Consider the following 14,261-nt stretch of genomic DNA (forward strand, 5'->3'; position numbering starts at 1 on the left):
AACTCTCAACTAGAGAAAGTGAGGCTTTATTAAAATGACTAGTGTTTTCTTGAGTCTTGCCCTCTTTGTTATTTGCTCAGAGGCTCTGCTAACATTGTGCATATGAATGCAATGACTGATGGTACAGTGATGGAGGGACGCACACTAAGTCTTTGATAACCCATCGTGGAATCTCAGGAGTTCTTATTTGAGAGATCTGTCTTTTCAAAATGTAAACTTTCACATGTTATAAATTTTGGTAGAGTATTATCATTTGAGGTCGCACGTTTATATAACACCTCAAAAGTACATTAGGAACTTTTAATAAAACATGAGCCCCAGGCTATGAAATAAATGGAACAATAGAGCAAGTTAAATTACCGTATTCATGAGTGTGTTTTCTTTGTCCCTTTTATAGTGTTGAGATTTTTAGAGAGCCCAGTGTGTCTCTTGGAATCAGCATTGTTGGTGGACAAACAGTGATAAAACGGCTAAAGAATGGAGAGGAGCTCAAGGGTATATTCATCAAACAAGTGCTAGAAGATAGTCCTGCAGGAAAAACCAATGCACTTAAAACAGGAGATAAAATACTTGAGGTAAGTGAAGTTGAAACAATGTGTTACTTGAAACATTTGAATCAGTGAAAGACTCACTTTGGCAAACCTCATGTTTAGTATAATTGGGTCCATGTAATGTCCATGTGACACCTTAGTTTGTATACTATCTATGCACTATATGAACTTCTCTAGCTTGTGAGGGGAGAGCCTAGCTGACTGAAGGATTTAGCATAGTGCTGCGTGTAGAACAGGTGGACGCCTGCATCCCCAGAACCTTTAGCAAGTTCTTGATTGTGTGCTTGTATCTGAGGGTCACATTTGTTCAGTTTCATGGGAGACTAATCTTATTTTAAAGACTTACTTGTTATCTATTATTTTTATGTATATGTGTGAGTGCTGCATGAATGTGTCAAGAGTTCCATTTGTTCCTAGCTTTCCACCAACAACCGTCCTCATCTTTCACTGTTGGATCTGCTAGGAGAATACTTGCATTCATCCTTCAATCCTGCTCAAAGTGCCCCTGAAGCACAGCACTAGCCACACTACTGACTAAAACCCACCCCAACAATTAAGGGACTATTCTGTTCTTGATTTGAAACCCTGGTTCTCTGGAGATGCTAGTAAGTTATGGTCTCTGAGTTTCCATACTAAGCAAGCTACAAACACTTTTTAGTACAAGATGCTGTGCATGTTTGGACACTTCCTTTGTTAGCACAAATTGAGAAATATACAGCTTCTGAATTGTAATAACAGATTCAATAACCCTCAGTTTAATGGAGAGGTGGTAAAAGTCCTGACCTACTCGGAGTCAGGCTTGTTACACACAGCCCTATGCTATTGTAGAGATCTCGATGGAATGGAACCTTACCAGCTGCCTGTGTAGGGTCAGTGAATGAAAGTGGGACTGTTGTAATAATGTAACTGCCCTCTTTGTCCTCCCCCAGGTGGAAACATTATTTTCCTTAATCACAGTAGGAAAAAGGAGAACATTTCCTATATCATTGTTTCTGATCCCTGGCTGTGGTTTAACTCATTAGTTTCTGGCTTTTCTCACCCTCAGGATGAAACACATGAACTAATCTGTCTACAACCTGGTGCCTTTCTAATCAGAATGCCGTCTTGTGTGTTTTAGGTGTCTGGCATAGACCTGCAGAATGCCTCACATGCAGAAGCTGTGGAGGCCATCAAGAACGCAGGAAACCCTGTGGTGTTCGTGGTGCAGAGCCTGTCATCCACCCCCAGGGTGAGTTCCCCTTCCTATTTCAACAGGGTTATTCTGTTCTCCTGTGTGCTAGCCTTTGCCTCCCAGTATTCCCGCATTTTCATTGCTGCTTGGTTTTCATTGTTGCTTGGTTTTACTAGTAGAAAAAGTATTAACTCAACACACCTTTAGCTTTTCCCTTCAGTCTCTGTTTTCTAGGCCCAATTTTGATTTGCTGGCCTCATGACACCATACATTAGTTTAAGCACACCCGAGAATCAGAGTTCAGTTTCTGTTTCCTCTGCCTGCTTGCCAGCTCTGCGAACACAACCACACACTACCTCACTTTTCTTCGTTACTTTGAAGAGTCGGGTATAAAAGCCTTATAGAGGAGCCTTCAGGTGTTTGCCTGTTTGAATCATGTGAATACAGATATGTTGTCAGTGCTATGTTGTTGAGTGATAGCTGCTCATTCTGTGGAATGGGAACTCTGACACAAAGGTCTCAGTGGCAGGTTGTAGACTTCTTAATACCTTACATTCTAGAAATGGAAGCAATGTGTACTTCTGAACAGTAGAAAAGCTACATAATTAACAGTATTTCTTGTGTCTGGAGACTGTAATGTAGTCCTTCAGATGACAGTATGGGGAACAGAACAAGAGGGTCACCAGCTGCCCCAGCGCCCCAGCTTGGATGGGATGCTTTGCATGCAGAAAAGCAATTTCTCCATAGAGGGCTGCAGCCATGGTCACAGCGGGCAGCCCTGCTGCGTGGATGTGCACCCCCCTGTGCCGTCCATCCTTAGTGTGTTGCTCACCCCAGCAAGACTAGCTGAGAGGGAACTGCATACACACCTCTCATTTTCATATGATTTGAGATTCATTTGGGCTTTTTGGAGTCCAGTTTTTAAACTGTACTTTATATTATTGAGAATGTAGTTGTGGCTATGCTTTTATTTTAGAACTTTGTTCAATAGGAAATTGAGCCAGACTGTTACTTGCCAAGTGGTACTTCTAAAAAATAATTAAGAGTGAAAATGTATCATCCAGGATATATATTATGTGGCCAACCTTAAGTGGCCTGCTGAAAAAATACTTAGAACGTTTGAATAGATTCAACTAAAAGTATTGAGCCTCTAATAGCTTTCACTAGTGAGACGAGATACGAGCTTTTTCATGGACGACATAAAGTCAGCTATAAAAACAGGAGCATCTCCTCAACATTCTCCCATGCCCCTGTCACTTCTTCCAGGAAGCAGGGCAGGCTGCCACTGTAGCCTTTGGCCTCCAACCTTGAGCATATGCTTACTGATGGTGTTGGTGACTATGATGCCTTGCTTCGCTTTTTACCTGGTTCAACAGCCTAATTCCTGAACCAGTGATACAAATCAAGTTTCATGCCTTTGCTAAAGGGGTTTGGCTTGATTGTTGGCTCAAGTCCTCAGGTGGAGGGCAGTTCATGGAGAGTACCTTTACGCTTTCATTGCTTTTCTAGTTTGCAGTACTAACTAGAACTCCAGGCTTCACATTGACAGGCACTGTACTCCTGCGCTACGTTCCTCCCCATCCTTCCAGATTTTATTTTGTTAAATTAATCCCCAGTGCTAGCGATCAAACCCAGAGTATCTCAACATGCTAGGCAAGCACCCTCCCCCTGACCTTCCACATTCAACCCCTAATTTTTATTTGAAACAAAGTCTTACTGAGTTGTCCAGGCTGCTCTCAGACTCCTGATCCTCCTGCCTTCCACTTAGCTAGGACTACAAGTGTGGGCCACCTTGCCCAGCTATCTTAAACATTTTGACCTGTTCACGTTAAATTTTGAACTTTCTTCAAAACCCTAAAAGAAGGTTTCCTGATGCCATGTTACTCAATGGACTAACATGTATAAGTGTTTTTGTGCTAAGACTTCTTAGCACCATAAACTACATGGTGGTTCATGTGCCACATAAAAACAAGCACCAACACATGCCTTTCTGAATTTCTGAATCCCAGAAATTAACTTGCAATTGTTCATTCACAATCAGAGCCTATGGTTCACACCACATTTCTATGCCAAGTTTCTATGCCAAGCTTAATTTTTTCCATATAATGTAAGTCCCTTTGATAGTAGCATTGTGTGTATTTTTTCATATCCCCACCCCATGCCACTTCCAACAACAAGAAAACCTTTTGGAAATTGTTGCCATCTCCTCAGCTATCCCTTAAGCATCATTAAGAATTAAAATTAAAATTGAACTTAATTCATCTCCAAGCACTTAGTGAATACTGATATGTTAACACTAGACCTAGAAGCAGTGTGTTGTGTGTGCTGTTTTCTTCTTTCCAGTGTCCTGGCTGTGCTTTTGTATCACATGGCTGTAGGACAGTGCAGAACTTTTGGTACATGCACAGGTTCCCTGTTAACTATATAAATTCATTTTTCACTATTACGTGAGCTTTGCCATTAATTAGCATATACAGTAGTATTTCTTCCATATTCAGGATGTAGACATCATGAGAGGCAACTAACACTGCTCATATCACAGCTTCTGCAGGCCTTTTATCTCCCTCTGCCTGGTTGACATGGGTGAAAGTAGACCCCAAATTTTTTGTTTCTTGATTTTTGGCAAGGATCTGCTGCCCATGGGCTATGATCTTGTACTCAAGCAGGTTGTTAGTGTATGTGAGACAAAAGTACAGAGCTCTGCGCTGCCACAGAGGCTCTGATCATACATTAAAGTTATTGCTGGAGAGCGGCTGGGAGCACTTGCTGCTCTCGCAGAGGACCCAAGTTTGGTTCCTGGTACACATGCTTGGCACCTCATAACTGCCTGTAACACCATCTCCATAGGATCTGACACCCTTTTCTAGCCTTTGAGAGCACAGACAGGAGGCACACACATGGACACGCAAAACTGAATGCTCTCACAGAGACATGTGAATAAAAAGGTTTTTGAAGAACTTAGTACAATTGTTTTATTGAAAAGAAACATTTCTGAGACCTTACTAATTCTGAATTCATTTATTTAATATAGTAAAAGTGAATAAAATTTCATCTTCAATTGCATTTAGATCAAAATGGAAAATTTTGTTTTTTTTTAATATTCTCCAGAGAGGCAATTTCTTTAATTTTTTGAAAACCAAACCAAAACAAAACCCCAAAACTTTCTACCTTCATGCTTGCTATCAGGTTTCATGCCGTAATTATTTCTGCTGGCCATTTGAAGAATCTCCAGATCATAACAAGTGGTTAGGAGTTCAGCTTAGCACTACAGTGCCTAACATGAGTGAGGGAGGGAGTCTCTGGGTTCCATCTCTAAGTCTAGGAAAAAAAAAAAAACACTAAAAATACTGTATTTCCCTAAAGTGTCTCATAGATAACATTACAGAGAGACATTATTTGGCAAGTAATCGCTGAATGCCAGAGGCAGCCACTGCAGAGGGAGAACCAGGAGGACAAGCCAGCTCCTGGATGTACCTTTAGGTGAACATGGTGGCTCAACGACACACTGAAGGCCAGCCTGGGCTACACAGAGTTCTAAGTAGCCCTGAAGTAATGATTGATTGAGGTCCTGTCTCAAAATACCATCAACCAAACAAAATAAGAAAGTTCTGCTATTGGCATCAATAGGAATTAAAATTGTTTTTATAAACTTGAACTTCAGGGGACTAGAGAGATCCCTCAGTGGTTAAGAGAACTGGGTGTTGCATAGGAAGCACATACAATTCCTATGCCCATACAGTGGCTCACAGCTACCTATAACTCCTGTTCCAGGGGGTCTAATGCCCTCTTCTGACCATCATGGGGGCCTGGTATGCATGCAGCAAACAGACATATGTGCAGGTAAAACGTTCATACAATAAAAAATAAAATAAATATAGAAAATATAAGCCTGAACTTCATTCATTCATAAATACATGCTCATTGAATGCAACTATGTATCAGACTTTGTCTGCACACCATAGAAATTACAAAAACACATCATCTAATTCCCTCTGTCACTGGATAGTGAAAATAAATTTGTAATTTATCCTTCTCCCAACAGTGATAGTTAGATAATTATCAAGTCCATAAAGTCTACTAAATAACATTTTGCAGCTGGAAGTTCAGAGGTCAAATAAATGAGGTTTGTAGGAGGTATTTCCCATCCTGGGAGCTGCTTCCAGATTATCACACAGAGGCTTATATTATTTGTAAATGCTTGGCTAGTAACTCAGGCTTGTTTTAGCTAGCTCTCATAACCAAAATTGACCCATTTCCATTCATCTCTGTGCTGACACATGGCTCGTGGCTTGTTACCTCATTTGTAGTTTTCTCTGTCATCACCTTAAACACAAATCTTTAGTTTATTTGTTCTGGTGACATGATTTCACAATGCATATTTTCTCCACTTTACCAAATTTTACTGATTGCCTTGAATTGAAGTTCTTATATTTACCTTGAGATGAATTCACCAGGTTCAATAAGTCTTTACTGTCTGAAAACACAGAAACAAAGGCTGGAGCTTGCTCAGTGCTAAGCCTGGCATGAGCAATGGCACAGACTAGTAAATAAACAAAAAAGGAATGTATCAAAGCCCAAATGCATTGCTCCCACCTCCACAGAACCCACCTGTTATCCTAAACTGGGAGGATAATGAGGTTGAGGCTAGCCTAGACTACATAACAAGGTCTAGATCAACCTGAGCTGCCCACACCACACTAATGAAGAAGGTGGGAAGAGAGGGAGATCTCTCCCTCTCTCTCTGTCTCTCTCTCTCTCTCTCTCTCTCTCTGAGATATGATCTCAGTATGATGTAGACCTGGTTGGCCAGGAACTTGCTGTGTAGACCAGGCTGGCCTCAGACTTCAATAGCTCCTCATGTCTTTGCCTTTTGAGTGCTGAATTAAAGGAATCCACCACCTTTTGTTTTCTTTTGAGAAACTATGTCTCCCAGCTCTTGAGCTGGGAGTAGTCCAGGTTTGGGATCCTCCTGCCTCAGCCTCACAAGTGCTTGGATTATGAGTGTGCACCATCATACCAAGTTTAGAAAAAGATATTTGAGCTTGCTCATTTTTCTTCTTTCCCCCTTCTTTGGTGGTGGTAGGTCATCCCAAGTGTGCCTAACAAAGGCAAACCACCTTCTAAGAACCAGGATCAAGATACCCCAGAAAGAAGGGCAAAGGTAAGCAAGCTCCTCCTGAGTCTGAGGAGTGCTTTGCTTTCTTTTTGTGTAGCTGAGCAGTGGCGGGTGAGAGCTGGGAGGAGCCCTGTGGATTTTTGCTGGGTATGAATCTGGCTCTTCATACAGAGTGAAGCAGGGACCAGGTAAAGCATAGGTCAGGTAGCCCGTGAAGCGTAGCTAAGGACATCTGTAACTCTGTTTAGTTCCAAAGGCTGCCTGGCCACTCCTGGAGCATGCTGCTCACAACTGAAAGTTCTCCTTCACATATTGTTTTTCCCTAGAAGATTTACTTCAAAATGTACATCTACTGGGAAAACAATTATTTTCATTGGTCAGAATTAATCACCCAATTTGTTTTCCTTGCATTCTAATAGTATTCATTGACCAAAAAGTTATCTTAGGGTATGGAAGGATGCTCTTTTTTTTTTTTTTTTTTTTTTTTTTTTTTTAACCCCATCAAGTTAATTGGCTCATTATTTTAAAACAGGACTTGTAGGTCAAAACCAGATTTATAGTCCAGTTCTGCCCTGGTTGAGTTGTGGGAGAGAGGCCCTTCAGTCAATCTATCTGTCCCTCATGCTATGCTCCACACATGCTGGCTCCTGGCAATCAGTCTTGTGTTCCAGTGGAGTGGGGTCTTTTTGTTTTTTTCATCTCTCTTTCTAAAGACTTGCACGGTTATGTTCATTTTTCATTTATTTCTATGTAAATACAGAGTCCACTGAGCAATTTCCACAAATTAGTTTGATGATGATGTTTTGGGGTTGGTTTGGAACAAGAGCACATTGCTCTGAAGTTGCAAACTTTTACTTGTCTAGCACATATTTCTCTCTATGAAAGTATTTCCATCCATAAATGTTCATAATCCAGAAAAACTTATACCCTTGATTTCTTCCTAGAAATACTGCATTTTGCTGGTGAGACTATATTGCTTTCTAACTTATTTCAATTATAATCAAACTGCTATTTCGTGTAATATTACTGTTTTGGTTTTTTTGTTGTTGTTGTTGTTCGTTTGTGTTTTGTTTTGTTTTGTTTTGTTTTGTTTTTTTTGTTTTGATATAATGCTGTTGGCCTGTTACTAGCATTTCTTATTGGCTAGCTCTGTCTTAAATATTAACTCATTTCTATTAATCTAAGTATTTCCACGTGGTCTTATCTTATCTAAGAGAGGGCACCGACTTTTACCCTGTTGCCCCTACGTCTTGAAACTCCTCCCTACTACTTCCTCTCTCCTCCTTGTCTTCTAGTCCTGCCTATCTTGCTTTCCTATTGGCCAACAGTACTTTATTCATTAACCAATAAAAGAAACATATTTACAGAATGGCATCTCCCATCATCTCCTCTTTTCTGTCTAAATAAAGAGAAGGGTTTTAACCTTAATATAGTAAAATATATAACAAAACAGTTATCAAATAAGAACTACAGTTAACAATATTTTGTCTGTTAATGTTTAGCAAAATTTAAAGAAAATATTATCATCTATCCTATCTCTGTGAGTCTAGAGTCTTATATGTAACTTATCTTTAATCCTAACTAAGGAAAACTATAACCATAACTATCTGTCTTCAACTCCATCAAAGATCACTGAAGGATAATATATAAACTCTATAAATGACAGAGACAACTCACTGCCTGGTCAGTCACCCAAAGTTCTTCTATAATGTTCCATTTTCAGCCTATAGGCCATCATAGTGTGTCTGGCAGACTCCTCAGCAAAGCAGGAAACTTTAAACTGTTCACCTGTATTGGCAGTTTGTCAGTCACTTTTCTCTGTGTCCTGTAGTCTGTCTGGCAGACTCTTCCATGAAGCAGGAACCCTGTAGCAATGTCCATCTTGTTTCAGCAGTCACTTTTCTGAGGGTCTTGCATGTCCAGTTTATACAGCATAAAGTCAAACAGTCCAGACAAGAGCAGTATCTTGCCCAAATGGCTAGTTTTTCCATATTGGAAGTGAACTCCATAACGAGTTTCTTCAATATCCATCTTCTTTTCTGAGGCAGGTGTTTTTGTCAGGTGCAGTTATGTCTCACTGTCAAGAAAAACCCTAAACCATTTTAAATGCCATATTCTGAAGGTCTTTGAAAGGTTTGAAGAATGCTTATTCATCTCAAATACATCTCTGTATATCTAGAAATCCTAACTAACTTAAGTTTTGACTATCATAGGTAACTATCTATATCTGTATTTAATTATACATTACATTTCTAAATGTTCTATATAAACACAATACCTAAACAAGAGGAGAAATATACATATCACAAAATTGACCTTAAATTTGTATCAATAAATAGATATCCATTCCAAAACAAAGTAATCTTATCTATCCCATAATCCCCTTTTTTACCTTTAAAAGAATTGGTTGTGATCATTAACCATTTATAACCAACCCCATTTAAATGAAAACAAACATTTATAGACAATACTTGGAAATTTGGGTGTTGTTCTTTCCAAAATACTTCCTGCTGGTTGGGGGTGCTATGATGGGGATCCTAAGAAGACACAGAAATCCTGGCTATAGTGGTCCGCAAGGCTGCCTTTCCCATGGACAATGCTTCAGGGGGGTCTTGCTTGATCAAACCATGTTAGTCTGGAAGGAATCCACAGCTTTTCATTTTCTGTGGAAACAAAAGAAATTCTTTTCCCCAGTAACCTGTCTTAGACTTAAATTTTGGAGTCAAAGCATTTTTAAAATATATAAATTGGAATAATTTAGCAGCATTGATAATCAAGTGTATTGTAGCAATTGGTGTTCCTTTCTTAGCAGTTGAGCAATTTAAAGACAACACCATAGCATACAGTATCCAGACTCTTTGTGTGCTTTCCATCTTCAGGTGGCTTATTATTTATTTCTTCTACTTTTATTTTTTCAGTTTTTGAGACAGGGTTTATCTGTGTAGCTTTAGCTGCCCTGGAATTCACTCTGTACACCAGGTTTACTTTGAAATCACAGAGATCCACTTGCCTCTGTCTCCTGAGTGCTGGAATTAAAGGCGTGTGCCACCAATGCCCATCTACTCTCTCCAGCTGCTCATACACATCATTCAGTTGTTAGCAGTGCTTCTTAAAAGCTGTGTGGTTTTTTGCCACTTATGCTGAGTCAGGAAATCTCCCTTAAAGGAGCTGTGCAAATCTCTGCTTGTCTCTAGTAAAGCAGAGTACAACTGAGAAAAATGCTGCTACCAAGAAGCCTTGCTTGTCTCTGTTCTTTTGTTTCTAAAGCCCTTTCTTAAGCTTTTGTCAAGTTTTAAGTGGAAGTTCTTAGTAGCCACATTGGGGCACCATTTTGTTAAGTGCATGTTTTCCCACCAGTCTGGTTCCAGAGCCACGCCAGCCCCAAATAACACACAGAGATTCTGTATTAGATATAAAGCTGTTGACCTGATATTAGCATTTCTTATTGGCTGGCTCTGTCTTAAATATTAACCCATTTCTATTAATCTAAGTTTCCACATAGTCTTGGCTTACCAGAGAGAGGGTCTGTTGTTCTGCTCTCTCTGTCCTCCATGTTGAATCTCCTCTCCCTCCTCCTGTTTCGGAATTTGTTGAGAGAATTCTCAAGTCACTTTGATCATGTGAATCTTGATTTGTATTTGGTGTTTGTGTGTGAGTGTGTACTCGTGTGTGTGTGTGTGTGTGTGTGTGTGTGTGTGTGTGTGTTGTTTGTTTGCTGGATCTTTTTCTAAGAGGGTCTTGTGTAGTCTAGTCTGTCTTTGAACTCACTATAGTTCAGAGATCCTCCTGCCTCCATCTCCCAATGCTGAGATTATAGGTGTGTCCAGCACTTGTGTCTTTGAATCTGGATTCTCACATTAAAACATTTCCCCAGGGTTGAGAAGATGGGAGCCACTGCAAGAGCTCTGAGCTCAGTTCCCAGCTCCCATGTCCCACTGCTTACAGCTGTATATAGCTCCTGGAGGATCCCAAGCTTCTGGCCTCACAGCTCCTGAATGGACCCCCCAACCCCACCATATACACACAGACGATTAGATTCTTTTAAAGGTTCTGAATAAGGAATTTTTAAAAATTATCACAACAACAACATTTCACTATTTTCTGAAAACTAGAAATTAATTTTAAATAACAATAGTTTCTATACTAATGAGAATTTTGTGGGGTTTTGTTTTTGTTTTGTCTTGTTTTGTTTTTCTTTCAGGACTGTTACACTTTATTAAAACACATTCACAATGAGCATGAAGAATGTCCCTCAAATGCAGAGATTCAGCTCCTTGTTGCTCTCCTGGCAGTATAGCCTTATGTTGTGTAAGACACAGAAATGCAAACCACCTGGTCTGTTTGTCAGAGAACCGTTTCTTTAGCATGAAATCAAACAGGAAAATCTGTGATCCTCAACCAGTGGACAGTACATACCCACAGAGCCAGCTTGGAAGGGCCTTATCACCCCAATAAATGCCACCCAATGGCGACAGCAGAAACCAAACTCCATTCATTACTGCTGCCACCAAGTTACAGCCCCAGTGAATAACAGATCAGACTTAACCTAGTAACAAAAGCACATACACAGAATTGTAAATAAACCACAGAGAAACAGAAAAATATGGTGGAGTTCTGTCTCTCTCAGAATTTACTGTGTGAGCCAAAATCATGTAAATGTCTTTAAATAGCTGATGAATTGCATATCTGTTTAATTAGTTCTGGAAGGTGGGTCTGCTTGAGTGTCTCAGTGGGACTTCTAAAACTGTCAGAGAATGAGTCAAAAATAAAAATAAATACAGTATTCATGAAACTATGCAAAATGTGCAGGTGTCAAGTATTTATTTAACTCACTACAGAGGGCAATGAGATATGGTGAGCCTGGTGCAGGATAAAGAGGAGAACTGAGTAGTTACAGTTCAATTTTAGACATAGAATTAGTTCATGCCTTACAGAACAAGAAAGCTGTAACTTTATTACTTTTTTAACACCTTATAAGTATAAACACCATTTGCCTCTGTGCCACAAAATATCAACACACGGTGCTGTCAAGTGAGAGTCGTTTGTAGTAGTAGGGCGGCACATGCTTGAAAGCATAGAACTTGCAGATGGAGTTCTATATAGAATTAGAGGCCAGCCTGGGCTATATCACATTGGACTGTATCTCCAAAACATACCAACAAGAATTGCTTGAGTCACTGTCATTTTCTGAAAGTTTGTCTTTCAGGCAACAGCATGAATAAAGGCAGTTATTTAGACACGCAGCAAATACTTAGGGGAGTCATCATGTGCCTGGGACTAAACTTGAAGATGCTATTCAATATGTCTTGTTCTCTGTCTTGATGGTGTTGTCATCTTCTGGCCTACTTCATCACTGGGAGCTTCAGCCTTTTCCATCACTAGAGGGTTTGGCCTGTGCACACTCTTCTTTAATGGGCAGCAGGAGAGTGCCCCAGGGGACTGGGCATGGTGGGTTCCAGGCCAGCCTGGATTAGGATGCACTCATCTGTGTTCTTCTCTCAAGAGTGTTGACAGAATGTAATCAAATAAGCTGAAATTCTTAGCTCTCAATAGTACTTTCAGCCCCTGCCCTTGTCTGAAGGATCATCTTTGTTGTTGAATGACCTGGTTCTAAGAAGAGGTTTTTTGGGGGAAGATGAGGGGGTGTGGGATGGGGTGGGGATGGAATCACTTGATTTCTCTTTCCATTATGTCACCTTGTTTTAAACTTGAAGACTATAGCTATCACATTCTCATTTGTTTCTTAATAAATGTTTCAAGTCTTTTTCTTCATCACTCTCACATTTTAATATTTTGTATTTTATACACATATAATCACTGATTTTTGTTAGACATTGTGCTCAAGAAATGTGGGAATGCTTTCTTTTATGAATCCTAGATAGTGCCTTCTCTTCTGGGGGAATTTACTCTTTGCCTTGTTATAATGGGCAGTGTCCACTCAGCAGAGGTGTGCCTTCTTGCATTAGTGGTTTTGTCTGACAAAGCATAATTGAATGCACTTTATCGAAGTCATGTAGGAAGGCAAATACTAATCTAGTCGTTTGGGTGTTGTGAGGGGCTTGGGCATCTCAGCAGCAGCTGGCATCTCTGGAAAGTGTGGCATGTTTCATTTTTTCTCACGTTCAAGAACATGTCTTCGTTCTGTGAAGGTAATTTAACAAGGAATTTTGTTTCACTTTAATTATCTACAGGAGTCATATATTGTTGTACTATGTTATTTGCTATGTAAATTCAGAGCATCTTTATTTAGAATAATTATTCATTATAACCACTTACCTTTTAACATTAAATGTCTGTGACCATCTCCAAACTCTAGAAGAGCACTTTGCCATTTATAAATCTGATATTTCAGTTACTTAAAAAAAAAACAAACAAACATGTAATTCTTATAATAAAAAACCTGAATAATTGTAAAGTTGGTATGTGGTGTTATTGCTACCCTTACATTCATTTTGAAAATCGGTGAGTTATTTTGTTAGTGACACAGATTATTAGTTTGATGGCATAAAGAGAATGTACTTGGCTTGCTTTCTCGCAGGAGGGTCTAGAGGTGTGTTCTTCTAGGCAGGGCAGTGCTCCTCAAAGCTGTGCTTTTAAATTCCTGTTTGTGGCATTGCTGTATTTACATAAAATTACTTTCATAAAATAACGGGAACTGGAGAAAATAATTACATTTTACAGTCTTTGTATTGTGGTGGAAGTCAGCCGCAACCAGACTATTTTCAGATTATCTTTTTATATATGTGTTTTTTGGCTCTGAAGAAGAGGATTGTATGAAAGTCATTAACACTTTTCTTTAATTTTGCACCTTCAGAGGCACGGAACAGCTCCACCTCCAATGAAACTGCCTCCCCCTTACAGAGCTCCGTCTGTGGACAGTGAGGAGATCGAGGAAGAAAGTGCCCTGATCGACAGTGAGTTCCTTTGCATTATTTAGGGTAGATGCAGAACTTATTAAATTATGTTGCCATAACTATTGTGAATCACAACTATAGGACTGTAGGTCTGCAGAAATGTGCAGAGCATGTGTTAAAAATAAAGCTTTTATCTTCAAAACTCCTGTGGCTTTTATTTCCTAAGCTTTTCTGTTTGAAATTAACAAAGGACACTTAAGAAAGCTATGTTGCACAATGCTTTAATTTTACTAGTCAGTTATGAAACAAAAATGCTAAGCCCTGAGAATTGGGGTTCTAGCCCTAACAATCTAAGTCGGGCATAGGTACTGTCCTTTAAAAGAATGCTTACATGCTCATATGAAGGCAGAGACTCACCATGTCATATGGATGTCCTGGGTATTTGTTTCATGGTTTTAATTTGCAATAGTTGAATGAACTGTACATTTGGCAGATGTTTGCCAGAGACTCTATTTAAAGAAATCACTTTTCTTTTTGCATGCATACTATGTACAGTGAAGCCTGGCTGC

At 39.6% G+C, this 14,261-nt stretch overlaps 1 protein-coding gene across 1 annotated transcript in view; it reads left to right on the forward strand.

Moving 5' to 3' along the window:
- Patj (PATJ crumbs cell polarity complex component) overlaps positions 1–14,261 on the forward strand; it is a 292,270-nt gene that overhangs the window by 102,105 nt on the left and 175,904 nt on the right. Inside the window, exons 23-26 of the mRNA XM_051188206.1 lie at positions 398–575; positions 1,669–1,779; positions 6,806–6,883; positions 13,653–13,752. Coding sequence (XP_051044163.1) covers positions 398–575; positions 1,669–1,779; positions 6,806–6,883; positions 13,653–13,752 — 467 coding nt within the window. The remainder of the gene's footprint in view (positions 1–397; positions 576–1,668; positions 1,780–6,805; positions 6,884–13,652; positions 13,753–14,261) is intronic.

Source organism: Phodopus roborovskii, unplaced genomic scaffold, assembly GCF_943737965.1.
Source record: "Phodopus roborovskii unplaced genomic scaffold, PHOROB, whole genome shotgun sequence".
Taxonomy (NCBI): domain Eukaryota; kingdom Metazoa; phylum Chordata; class Mammalia; order Rodentia; family Cricetidae; genus Phodopus; species Phodopus roborovskii.